The sequence below is a fragment of the Vicugna pacos genome, chromosome 16 (genome assembly GCF_048564905.1).
Source record: "Vicugna pacos chromosome 16, VicPac4, whole genome shotgun sequence".
NCBI lineage: Eukaryota > Metazoa > Chordata > Mammalia > Artiodactyla > Camelidae > Vicugna > Vicugna pacos.
In genome coordinates, this window is record NC_133002.1 from 47,638,183 (window position 1) to 47,651,068 (window position 12,886).

Below are 12,886 nucleotides of genomic sequence, written 5' to 3' on the forward strand. Positions count from 1 at the left end.
TGATTTGTGGGCATCAGAATCTCCTGGAGGTCTTGTTAAAGCACAGATTGCTAGGGCCCCTCCCCAGAGTTTCTGAGTCAGTAGATCTGGGGCGAAGCCCAAGAATTTGCATTTCTAACAAGTTCCCAAGTGTTAGCACCAGGACCGAACTTTGAGAAGGGCTGTGGTAGGTGATGAGGCCTGGTGTGCCAGGCTGAGTCTGACTTCACCTGCACACCTTTTAAACAAGGGAATGATCAGATGTTCACGTTAAGAAATACTACAGTGATCACGTGTATGATGGATTGAAAGGATGCAAAGCAAGAAGTCAGGGAGCAGCTGGGAGGCTATTTCAACAGTCTGGTCGGAGGAGATGAGGGTCTAGACCAGGGGACCCAGCAGTGGCCCTGAGGCTCAATATGTAGACTAGGGGCCGATGTTGAGGGGCAGGGTTGGAGTCCTGAGCAAGCCCGGGTTTCTGGCTTCCTAAATGCTTAACAGAGACGCTCCTCAGTAAGAGGGGGAGGGGGAGGGTGTATGGGACGAGGAGCAGGTTGGGAGGGGTTATGAGTATGAATCTGGATCAGTGAAGTTGGGCTGTCAAAGTAGACATGTACTTGTGAGGCCTGAGAGCGCGATCCGGCCTGAGAGGTACCGATGGGAGCCTGGGCAGAAGCAGGCGTGGGGCTCGTTCTTATCTAGGGGGTATTGTAACTGGATGTGAATGAGCGTTTGGAGAAATAAGAGAAAGGGAATTGAGGACAGGACCGACAGAAATACTGTGCTTCATTTTAAGGGTCAGGTAGGGAGGAGCATGAGCTTATAAAGGATATTACAGGGAGGGTGGAAGAGGTAGGAGAAAACCCGGAAGAGTGTAGCCTCACGAGAGCCCAGGCAAGGGGGGCGTGTCAGAGACAACCGAGAGTCGGAAGTCCCCGCTGAGATGGCATTCAGGGGGCTGTTGATGACTTTGGTGAGAACAATCTGGAAAGGCAGGGGCACCAGTTGGTTGTAGGGCACTGAAAAGTGGGCGACAAGACTTCCACTCCTGGTGTCACAGCATGGGCAGCTGAAGACCCACTCCCCAGTGAAACTGGTGACAATTTTTTTTAAACCAACCACTGAAAGTCTCCTAAGAGCATATAGCAAATGAAGAAACATTTATTCAAGAAAATCTAAAACTTAGTAAGTGTGGTATTTGAACTAAGACCCACTCCCTCCTTCCTGTCTCTTAGCTCAAAAGGACTCCACTCGGAGACCAGTGCAGCCAAGAACACAGAGCTCCCTCTCCCCTCCGGCTCTCAATCAGAGGGTTTTCTTCTGAGGAAAGGCAGGATGTCAGCATTGCTCATTCTGCCCCCAGCTCCCAAGCACTCAGCGTTTTAAGTGGGCATATCACTCAAGTGTGCTGCCATCCTACCCCCAACACGGGAGCTGAGTCTTAGCGATTTTGCCCCAGAGGGGACAGACAGGCTGTAAAACAGAGGCAACTGACTTCATTTGCAAGAGAAGTTCAAGCTTAAATATGCTCTTTAAATCTGGAGATTGTGGTAAAAGGCAATTGGCACAGGACCGATAGCTTCATTGGAGATTTAGGCAAAACGGGGCAGGCTAGTTTGCTAGAAATGGGGAACAATATAGCTGGAAGGAACTCTTTCGGGGTCCAAACAAATCTCAAATACTGAGCTGTGAAACTGTGCCTTCAAAGAAGTCTGAATTTGATTAGATCCATTTGTGGAGCAATTTATTCCTCAGGGCATTGTTGAAAAAAATATATATATAGCTATCAGCTGACAATTAGTGTAGTTTCACAGCTGAGTGTGGTCAGGGAAAGAGACCAACACGTGAAAATCACTGTCATGCTAGGGTGACTATGGGCATAAGTCAAGTCTGCACCCCCTCTAAGGAGCAATATCAGAGGCTTTACACTGTATGTGGGGGTGAGTAGTGGGGAGCAGATAGATTCACTAAAATAATCCAGCCACTCCCTAAACAAGTAAACTGGTTTACTTGGACAAGTAACAAGGAACTGCTAAACTGGTTTTCAAGGTTGCTGTGCCATCTTACATAAAGGTTCCGGTTTCTCTATATTCTTGCCAACACGTTATTTTCTGACCTTTTGACTATAGCCATCCAGGTGGAGTGTGATGTGACTTGAGTCAGTTTTAATTTGTATTTTTCCCTGATGACTAATGATGTGGAACATCTTTGTCAAAAGCCCTGGAAAACACACAAATATATGGAAATTAGACAATACACTCCTACATAATCAATTGAAAAAGAAGAATAAAGTTGAAGTAGTCACACTTACCACTTTCAAAACTACAAAGTAACAGCAATCGACAGTGTGGTACTGGCATAAGGACAGACCTATAAATGAGTGGAATAGAACTGAGTCTAGAAAGAAACCCATGTGTCTGTGGTCAGTTGATTTTTGACAAGGGTGCCAAGACCATTCGATGGGAAAAAAATAGTCTTTTCAACAAATAGTGCTGGGATAACTGGATAGCCACATGTGAAAGAATGAGGTTGGAACCTTACCTTACATCATATACAAAAATTAATTCAAAATGGATCAAAGACCTAAATGTAAGAGCTAAAACTATAAAACTCCTAGAAGGAAACAAAGAGAGCTTCATGGCATTGGATTTGGCAATGATTTTTTGGCCATGACACCAAAAGCATAGGCAGCAGAAGATAAATTGGATATCATCAAAATCAAAAACTTCTGTGCATCAAAAGACACTATTAACAGAGTGAAAAGGCATCCCCTAGAATGGGAGAAAATATTTGCAAATCACATGTCTGATAGGGGATTAATAACCAGAATATATAAAGAATTCCTCAACAACATTTTTAAATGAGAAAATGACATGAATAGACATTTTTCTAAAGAAGATAGACAGGTGGCCAATGAGCACGCGAAAAGATGCTCAATCATTAGGGAAATGCAAATCAAAACTACAGTGAGATACCACTTCTTACCCATCAGGCTGACTCATGAGAAATGATAACAAACACAGAAAACAGCAATTGCTTTAGGGGATGTGGAAAAATTGGAACCCCTGTGGACTGTGGGTAAGTATGTAAAATAGTGCAGCTGCTGTGAAAACAGCACGATGGTTCCTCAAAGAATTAAACACAGAATTACCATGTGATCCAGCACTTCCCCTTCTGGGAATATACTCAGAAGAATTGCAAACAGGGACTCAATCATGTGTCTGTACACCCAGGTTCATAGCAGTGTTATTCACAATAACCAAAAGGTGAAAACAATACTAATGTCTGTCAATAGATGACTGGATAAACAAAATGTGGTCTATACATACAGTGGTGTATTATACAGCCTTAAAAGGAAGGAATTTCTGACTATATGCTACAACATGCATGAATCTTAGAGACATTCTGCTAAGTGAAATAAAACAGACACGAGAGGACAAATATAGTATGATTTGCCTTATGTTAGGCACCTAGAATAGTCAAATTCATAAAGACAGAAAATAGAGTGGTGGTTGCCAGGGGCTGCGGGGAGGAAGAATGGGGAGTCATTGTTTAATGAGTGCAGAGTTTCAGTTTGGAAAGATGAAAAGAGTTCTGGAGATGGATGGTGGTGATGGTTGCAGAACAATGTGAATGTAATAAACGCTAATGAAGTGAATACCTAAAAATGGCTAAAATGGTAAATCTTATGTATATTTTACTGTAATAAAAAATGGATCGAAGACCTAAATGAGAGAACTAACATTATTAAACTATTAGAAGAAAACATAAGGGGTAAATCTTTACGACCTTAGATTTGACAATGGCTTTAAAAGGGAGTGAGATTATCTGTCTGCAGTTTTAGTGGATTGCCTGTGATCTGTCACACTCTGGTTTAATGCTTATTCAATAACAAAAGTATTTGCTTTCTCTACTACTTTTGTGGAGAGCAATTCTGAATTGGAGAAAATTTTGGTTTTTTAACAGTTCTCATCCTGCTCCAGGATGGGGTGCGCCCCACTCCAGGCTCAAGCTGATTCTAGGTGCTCTTCCACATTCAGCTTTCTCTTCCTTCACCAGAGTCTGAGGACCATGCTACTCTGAACCTAACTTCCCTCCACCTGCCAGCTTGGGCCAGCTCCCAGCATGGCGTCCCTTAGGCAACCTGTCCCTTTAAGAGCCCCCCCTCCCCATCACCAGCTCCTCCCTCAGGCCCAGCTGCCGGATTTCCCCATCTAGGCCCAGCGCTTTAAAGCCACGGCTCCATCTTTCTTGCTGGCTGTGCACTGAGGCTGGGGTCGCTGGGGGAGCCCTGGGTGCCAGGCAGAGGCACAAGTGAGCTGTGACAGGTGCATGTGGGGCAGGGAACCACTGCCTGGGGCTCCGGGGGGACACGATGCTGGGACAGGGTAGATCCTGGACCAAGCAGAGCCGCTCAGGAGTGGGCAAGACATGTCATCCAGTTAAGCAGCTGCTGTGTGCCAGGCTCTGTGCCACGCCCTTCCTGCTCCTCCTGAGGGATATTCTGATTCCCATTTTACAAACGGGGGAAGGGAACGGAGCTCAGAGCAGCTAGCTGAGCTACCCAGGGCCAGACAGCTAACAAGTGGCAGAGCCAGGATCCAAACTCAGGTCAGTGTGACCCCAAAGCCCCTCCTCCAAATAACCTGCCTGACAGGGGTCCTGGCTTCTTCCTGAACTTCCTTTTTAACTTGGTTTTCCTGTATGCAGCAGAGTGTAGGGGGAGAAATGGGTTATCCCCTTCTCCGCCCAATACCAGTCCTGGGGGCCCTTCCTCCTCCCAGGAGCTGCTCAGAGATGCTGCTGTCGCTGCTGCTGCTCCTCCTCCTCCTCCTCCTGCTGCTGCTGCCACCACTGGCCGTGCTCCGGTGGCCACAGTCTCAGAATGCCAGGCTGTCCTGGCTTGTCAGCCTCCAGCACCGTGTGGCCCAGGGGGCCCTGCACTGGGCCGCCGCCTGGCAGCAGAAGAGACTAGAGCAGAGCACACAGAGAGCAGGCCAGAGCCAGCAGCAGGCCCTGAGGTGGTGTCTGCAGGGAGCCCAGGGTCCCCGCTGGCCCCTCAGCAGGAGCACAGGTGTGTTTCCCAGGGTCTGGGGAGGTGGCCCAAAGAGAAAGAAACCCCACAGGACAGTCAGATTCCAAAACCCGAAGACCTCCCTTCCCCCTTCTACTGCCAACACAGAGAGGCCCGACCCAGAGACCCTACCCCGGCCCTGGATTGTTCAAGATGAACTTTCCCAGCCTGGGCCCTGAGAGTCCCTCTTCCGCCTGGCCTGTTCTGGGTTTCTTCCTCAAGGGTCTCACCAGTATTGCCTGAAACTCTGGGGAAACCCTGTGGCTTCCTGAGGATTTTATAATGTCTTTGGGGCTACAGATATGAGCACCTTCCGGAATCATCTTCCTCTGACCAAGGCCAGCCAGGTCCAGGAGGAAGAAAGTGGGGGGCAGCTCTTGCCCCCTACCCCAAACCAGTACCATGGGGTCTCTTTGCAGGTAAACTGGGAAGGCTGGAGCTCAGCCCCATTAGAGACCCCTAATTACAAACCCTCCTATCAGGGTGGTGGGAAAAAAAAGACTGGGGGCTCAGAGTCTGGCTCAGGCCCAGGCCAACGCTGTCTCTTGTCTCCCTCCAGGCCACCTTGCTGGGTCTGGCGGCCTTAAACAACGCCTACCCGAAAGTGCTGGCTCCGGGGGGCAGGGCCCTCGTGACCCCTTCCTCCCCTTGGCTCTACCCACTCCCCTGGCCTTGGCAGTTCCTGGGCCTGGTGAGTCCCCCTGGAGCCAAGGACGCTAGGGCCCTGCTGCTGGAGGCGCTGAGGTTCCCAGGGCTGCAGGCACTGGAAGCCAGGACAGCTGTCGAGCTCCTGGACGTCTTCTTAGGCCTGGAGGCCGATGGTGAAGAGCTGGCTGAGGCAATAGCTACTGGGAACCCAGGAGCGCCTCTCCCCACACGGGCTGCTGAACTGCAGGAGGCTCTGGAGCAGGGACCCCGAGGACTGGCCCGTCGGCTCTGGCCAAATCTGCAGGTGGTGGTGACTCTGGACGCCGGAGGCCAGGCCGAGGCTGTGGCTGCCCTGGGGGCCTTGTGGTGCCAAGGGCTAGCCTTCTTCTCGCCTGCTTACGCTGCCTCTGGAGGTCAGCAAAACTCAAGGGTAGGGAGGTAAGGGAAGGGGGCAGAGGTCACACAGCTAGCTGACATGTAGTGAGCCCTATACAGTCAACTCTTTTAATCCTCCACAACACCCTGTGTATCCTCCCCAACACCAGCAGCTCCATTTTACAGATGAAAAAACTAAGGCTCATAGAGGTTAGGAGACTTACACAATTTACACCACACCAACATTTACCCCCACATCTGTCTGCTGCAGAACCCCTGCCTCTACCTAATTAGGAACTTAAAGGCAGTGGGCTGAGCCTGGGGGAGTCAGGAAGGTGGAAGGGCAGCAGTGACATCAGATGCTCAGAGGATTGGGGCCTGAGGTCCAGGGTAAGGGGCCTAGCAATGGCACCACCAGACAAAGAGGCTGCTTGCTCCCCACAGGGGTAGTGGGCCTGAGTCTATGGCCAGACCAGCCCCGTGGGCTCTACCTTCTGCTCCCGGAAGCCCCTTTTATTGAGCTGCTGCCACTCAAGGAAGGAGACTGGGAAGAGGCTGCCCCCACCGTCCTGCTGGCTGAGGCCCAGAAAGGCGAGAAATACGAGCTGGTGCTGACCGACCACGCCAGCCTCACCAGGTGATCACCTGCCCACCCACCTCCGGCCACCTCAGGCCTTCTGGAACCCCGTTGAGGGCCAGGGGCCTGAGCTAATGGGCCCCTGGGCCTGACCTCACTCCCACGTCCACTCCATCAGGTGCCGCCTGGGCGACGTGGTCCAGGTGGTTGGTGCCTACAATCAGTGTCCAGTCGTCAGGTTCATCTATAGGTAAGTGGCCCCCCTGTTGCTGAGGGGACATCCCTGTGCCCTGGGTTCCTCTGCCTCCAGTTTCCTCCTCCCTAGGCTGGGCCAGACCCTGAGTGTTCGAGGAGAGAACACTGGTGAGGACGTGTTCTCTGAGGCCCTGGACCAGGCGGTGAGGCAGTGGCCGGGGGCCAAGCTGTTGGACCATGGCTGTGTGGAAAGCAGCATTCTGGGTAATTCTTCTCCATTGGCGCCTGCCTCCCTCTTTGGGCTGACCATCCCCCAATCCATACCCATCCTGCTCGGAGACCTCTAGGAAGGAGGAAAGACTCAGCCTCCTTTGCTGCTCCTAACAAAACTCCTTCCCCATATCTAACTCCGTTCCCTTCTGCTGCAGTCTCTACCCATCTCCTCTCCATTTACCCCTCTCCCAGCCAAGAAACTCCTCCCCTATCCCCCTCCATGAACCTCAGAGTGAGGAAGAACAGGTGTTGGCTATGGAAGCCGCCTCATTCACAAAAGCGTGAGTCTGCGGTGGGGGGCTTTGTCTGCAGATTCCTCAGAGGGCTCTGCCCCCCACTATGAGGTGTTTGTGGCACTGAAGGGGCTGAGGAACTTGTCAGAGGAAAATCGAGACAAGGTAATAGAGGGAGGGACAGCATATGACTGTATGTGCCCTTCACTCTGCATGCCCCCAGGTGTCGTGGGCAGAGGGAGGGATGGGGGAGGAGAGAGGGGAGAAGAACCTCCCTGAGGCACTGGGAAGGGAGGGATGAGTCCCACAGACACACACGTGTACACAGGAAACTCCTACCCACCCAAACCCTGGGCACTACCATAAGCATCTCACCCACACGCCCCCCAGCCCCACACCAGCCTCACTCAGGCTCTTCTGTTCCCAGCTTGACCACTGCCTTCAGGAAACCTCTGCTGGCTACAAGTCCCTGCGGTTCCGGGGCAGTGTGGGCCCTGCCCAAGTCCACCTGGTAGGGCAGGGGGCCTTCAGAGCTCTTCGGGCAGCCCTTGCTGCCTGCCCCTCGTCCCCTTTCCCTCCTGAGATGCCCCGGGTCCTCCGGCACAGGCACCTGGCCCAGCTCCTGCAGAAGAGAGTGGTGTCCTGAGCTGAGGCCTGCCCACCGCCCCATCCCACTTGTGTGCTGCCTCGCTCTTTCCTGTGGGTCCTCTGTGAATGGGGAGCCCTTGGCCAGAGTCTTTGACTGTCACCTGTCAGTAGCTCATCAGAGCTGCTGGGCCTTAGGGAGGCCTGACCTCGTCTGCCAGTTCTGAGGAGTTGACTTCAAGGATAGAACAGATCCCAGCAGTTCCCTGCCTGGAGCCCACGGGCCCACCCTGGAGGACACTGGAATTCCAATACACACTGATGGTGCCTGTGTCTCTCAGCCCATGCACTGGGCAGGCTGGAAGTATTGGGAGTTAATGCTCCCAGGAGTGAGCCTCAGTCAGCAAGGAACAGGAGTTGGTGAACACAGATCTCAGCTTCATTGTCCCTCAGTGGGACAATTCTGAAGTTATTCTGTACCATCTGTTTCGGAGAGTCCCCACCAGTTGCCCACAGAGGTAACCCTCTCATTAACACAGTTCTTACTGGTTTTCCTCCTGTCCCTCCCGTCCCCACTCCCTTACGTGCTTTCTAGAATCCCCTCCCAAATAAACGTCTTGCACCCAGATTCTTGGCTCGGGGTCTGCTTTGAGGGAAACAAGCGGTTCCATTCGCTCTGCTCCTGCTGCAGCCTGGACTCCCCCTCCCCCTTGAGCTCTGGATCCCAGGGCTTCCCCTGAAGTCTCCCCTCCTGGCCAGTGTATGTGCCCTTGAACCCCTACCATAGCCTATGTCAACCCAGAAGACACAGAGTCCCCTCCTCCTCCCTCTCCCCATTCCAAGCTTTAAAATGTGGAGGGGCTGCTCCCCAATTCCCCTTGCCCTGGTTCAGCACAGATTCCTTTCCTGGCCCAACACCCAGAAGCCACTTCCTTGGGCAGTGTTTGTACTTCAAATCTTGAAGTATAACAGCAGGAAACATCTGGGTTAACTGTCCATCTTACCTGTAGGAAAGATGAGGTTTCTCAAGGCTGTAAGACTTACCCAAAGCCTCACAGCTCCGCCTAAGTAACTCAGCACCTGTTCCCAATCAGTTCCAAGCCTTGAATTCTGCCTCTGAATTACTACTTCTAGATTCCATGCCCCACATCCAGGCCCCTACCCACCTGGTCCCCACATCAGCCCACGACTCCTTCCTACTAAAATCTTCCCAAGGCCCCCCAGCGCCCATAGGATCATGACCAATCAGCTTAGCCTATAAGACCCTTTGACCTCACTTACCTGTCCAGCCACCTCTCTCTTCTAAGAGAAGCTGTGATCTGAGAACCACATCCTGCATCCTGCATAAGCTAAACAACTGTCACCTAGGTCTTTGCCTCAGGTTACGCCTTCTGCGGAATGCCTTCTCCCCTGACTGTACTTGATGGAAACCCATTTTTCATGCAAGGCTTTTTTCAGAGTCTTTTCTCCACTGAGCTATCATTTTGCTGGGTCACCTCCCCACCTGGACTTTGGAGCTCCTTGAAAACTGCGCTATGTCCCATGCACACTGTTGCTTCCAGCGCCCAGAGCAGGGCCAGGCACAGAACTGGTGCTCGATAGATGGTGCCCTGGATAAAAGAGACTCCCATCTAAAGAGTCCTTCACACCATAGTGGCTCACTCCCTGCTGATGGGATGGGACTCCATCCCTCCCGTCCAGGCAGCACAACTATGTAGGAAGCTGGAGATGTTGGAGGATAACACCAAGTTTGGCTGCTTTCCTCCCATTGCCCAGGATTGCCTTTCAAGGTTTTCCATCTTGGAGGTTGGTGGAAAAGGGAGAGGGAAGAAGAGAGCCAGAGAAGAGCAGTAGCCAACTAAGATCTTTTTTGTAGAGGAAGAAGGCCCTAGCATCTGAAGGCCCAGGGGCAGTGACAAGGAGCGGGGGAAGAGGTTGCTGCCTGGCTGCCCTCCCCGCCCCTACACACCCTGTGGAGAGCAGGTCTCACAACTGCCTCCTTTCCTGTCCCTAATTAGCAGCTGCCCCCCACACATTGTCCCATGCAAGCACCCCAGCCAAAGCCTCTTTTGTGCTCCCAGATTCCTAGGTGCAAGGTGGCCTCATTAGTGCCCGGAGACCGCCCCATCTCCAGGGAGCAGGCAGACAGACAAGGAGGGGACCAGCGGCACAGTGATCCAACTCCAGCCTCTGAGCGCCTTGGCGGCCATTCCTTGGGCCCAGCCTGGAGACGGCCCCCCCGCTGGAGTCTAATCTTAGATTTGCCTTTGTCTGGCCCCAGAGTAGACGCAAGTGCCCATCTCTCCCCCACCACCTCAGAGCACTATAAACCCCAGGCCTCTGGTAGCAGGTTGCAGTTCACGGCCTCAAAGTTCCTGGCTATTTGGACCACCGCCGACGACACCTTTCCTGGCTACCCTACTCTGAGCTCCAGGTACCATGAACCCTTCCTCTGCAAAGGTAAGGATCCAGGGATGGAGGGGTGACTCATTAGATGGGAAGTGGGGGGCAATGAGTGCTTGCTCAGGGAGCTGGAGAAAGGTTGAAGGTATATTGCTCTTGGTCTTTTCCCATGTGGGCTCTGAGGCAGGGGACAAGGTGGACCCTTGGCTGAGAATCTGCCTTGGCTAACATTAGATTGTGCCCTGGTCTCCTAAGAGTTCATGTTTTTTGAGCACTTACTACATACTGGGTGCTGTATTTGCACCTGTCATCTCACTTCATCCTCCTAGCAGCACTGCTGCACAGTAGGAATTAATACCCACTTTATAAGTGAGGAAATTATGCCCCCTGAGAGGGTAGGAAACCTGTCCAAAGCCACAGGGTTGTTTTCCCTGCGAGGGAGCAGGCGGACAAGACAATGACTTGGATCATGCCAGTTCTTGATTTGCACATGTTTACCCTCCGTGGGGGAAAAGGAGCGGATAAATAGGTACTCTCTTTCCTTAAGTGATGTTTCCGCAAATTTCTGGTGCAGATTCAGACACTCTTGTTTTCAGGTGGAGTGGTCAGCGCTCTAAAGGGGTACAATGGACTAAGGCTACCCGGAAGAGAGATGGGGTACTATTTTCTGGGTCTCCTTTATTCTACCCAGGGGGTTTCAAAGGACCTCCTGGAGGAGATGCTCTGCTGGCTCTTGAAGGGTGAGCAGGTAAAGGCACAAGATACTGAGCCTTTCAGATAGCATTATGCAGAGGCAGGAAAGCTAAGGGACAGCGAGGGAGGAGCGCAGGCCAGGAGTGGGCACGGAGCCAGCTGGGTAGGGCCAGGGCCTAGAGGCTGGATGCTGGGGCTGTGAGACGACCCTTAGTGTCTGGTCTCCTGCCTCACTAGGTCTCCTGGGCCACCGTGACGCTGCTGCTCCTGCTGCTGTTGCTGCCGCCTGCGCTGTTGTCGCCAGGGGCGGCCGCGCAGCCCCTGCCTGACTGCTGCCGTCAGAAGACCTGCTCCTGCCGCCTCTACGAGCTGCTGCACGGCGCGGGCAATCACGCGGCCGGCATCCTCACGCTGGGCAAGAGGCGGCCGGGGGCCCCGGGACTCCAGGGCCGGCTGCAGCGCCTCCTGCAGGCCAGTGGCAACCACGCGGCCGGCATCCTAACCATGGGCCGCCGCGCAGGCGCAGAGCCAGCGCCGCACCCATGCCCAGGGCGCCGTTGTCCCGCTGCGGCCGCCTCGTCTGTCGCGCCTGGGGGACCGTCTGGGGTCTGAGCCCTTGTTCAGGTCCTGTCCTGGCCCTACTCTGTCCCTGCCCTCTCCCCTCTGCCCCTGCCCTCTCCCCTCTGCCCTCCCGGTGTCAGCCCCCAGAAAAAGGGCAATAAAGACGAGTCTCTGTTAGTATGGCTTTTCTCTGTCCCTATGTGGTCGCGTCCGGCCCTCCAGGGGGCGTGAGAGTCTTGCAAACTATAAAGAGCCAGAAAACCTGGAGGCCCGTCTCGGGGCACCTGAGCTTGGGCGCCTCTGAACCCGAAACACTCTCGGGTGGGGACCTCCCAGAGCGAGGAACTGTGCAAAGCCCTGGGCTGCGGAGAGAACGGTATATGTGCATGTTTGGATGGGAGTATGGGGACAGACATGTCCCTCAGTGCTCTACTAGTCTTTCTGTATTGGGATGTTTACAGAGATTCTCGGGAGAGAAAGAGCAAAGAAGGCTGTATTGAAGAGCCGAATCCAACTGGGTAGGAAGCAGGGGAGCCGTGCCTGCCGAAAAGACAGGGAATACGAGGTTCAACATGAATCTACCCGAGGGCTACAGCGCGGGGTACAGGGTGTGGGGAGCAGTGAGGCGCTGAGGGGCAGGCAGTTAGATTTGTGCAGCCCAGAGGTGCAGGCCCTCACCAATCATCAGGCTTTGCACTTTATCCTGTAGGTAGCTGGGAGTTAGGAGAAGTTCTTAAGCAGGGCTAGGGCAAGATTTTCCTGCAATTTTAGCCAAACACAGTTGTTACAGGTTGAATTGTGCGCCTCCCTCCCGCCCCCTTTCATATGTTGTAGTCCTAACCACCAGCAATTCAGAATGTGACCTTATTTGGAAATAGGGTCTTTGTGGATGAAATTGGTTAAAATTAGGTCATACTGGAATAGGGTGGGGCTCTAATCCAACAGGACTAGTGTCCTTATAAAACGGGGGGATTTGGACACAGAAATGCACACAAGGGGAACCCATGTGAACATGAAGGCAGAGGTGGGATGCATCTACAAGCCAAAAAATGCTCAAGACTGCCAACAACCCACCAGAAACTAGAAGACAGGCATGGAACAAATACTCCCCCACAGCCTCCAAAAGGAACAAACTGCGGTTATCTTGATCTTGGACTTCTAGCTTCCTGAACTGAGACAACAAATTTCTGTTGTTTAAGCCATCCAGCTTGTGGCACTTTGTTACAGCAGCCCTAAGAAACTAACACCCAAAAGTAGAAATACTGAAAGATGTGGCACTTTTAATCAACA

General features: G+C 52.6%; 2 protein-coding genes across 5 annotated transcripts; both read left to right on the top strand.

Annotated features, from left to right (window-relative positions):
* The first annotated feature begins 4,182 nt into the window (after nt 1-4,182).
* On the top strand, nt 4,183-8,567 carry GHDC (GH3 domain containing). 4 transcript variants are annotated; one of them, XM_072939317.1, is made up of 9 exons: nt 4,183-4,307; nt 4,764-5,053; nt 5,354-5,472; nt 5,613-6,114; nt 6,521-6,713; nt 6,832-6,903; nt 6,979-7,112; nt 7,434-7,519; nt 7,782-8,567. In XM_072939317.1, the coding sequence occupies exons 2-9, from the start codon at nt 4,777-4,779 to the stop codon at nt 7,998-8,000; spliced, it is 1,602 nt and encodes a 533-aa protein (XP_072795418.1). In that variant the 5' UTR covers nt 4,183-4,307; nt 4,764-4,776; the 3' UTR covers nt 8,001-8,567. The 4 variants fall into 4 exon arrangements, with proteins under 4 accessions (XP_072795418.1, XP_072795417.1, XP_015090648.1 ...); XM_072939316.1 differs by having other exon boundaries at nt 4,199-4,590; nt 4,690-5,053; XM_015235162.3 differs by having other exon boundaries at nt 4,199-4,590.
* Nucleotides 8,568-10,103: 1,536 nt separating this feature from the next.
* HCRT (hypocretin neuropeptide precursor) lies at nt 10,104-11,773 on the top strand. Its single transcript, XM_006199240.4, has 2 exons — nt 10,104-10,399; nt 11,273-11,773. The coding sequence occupies exons 1-2, from the start codon at nt 10,379-10,381 to the stop codon at nt 11,645-11,647; spliced, it is 396 nt and encodes a 131-aa protein (XP_006199302.1). The 5' UTR covers nt 10,104-10,378; the 3' UTR covers nt 11,648-11,773.
* Nucleotides 11,774-12,886: the final 1,113 nt, after the last annotated feature.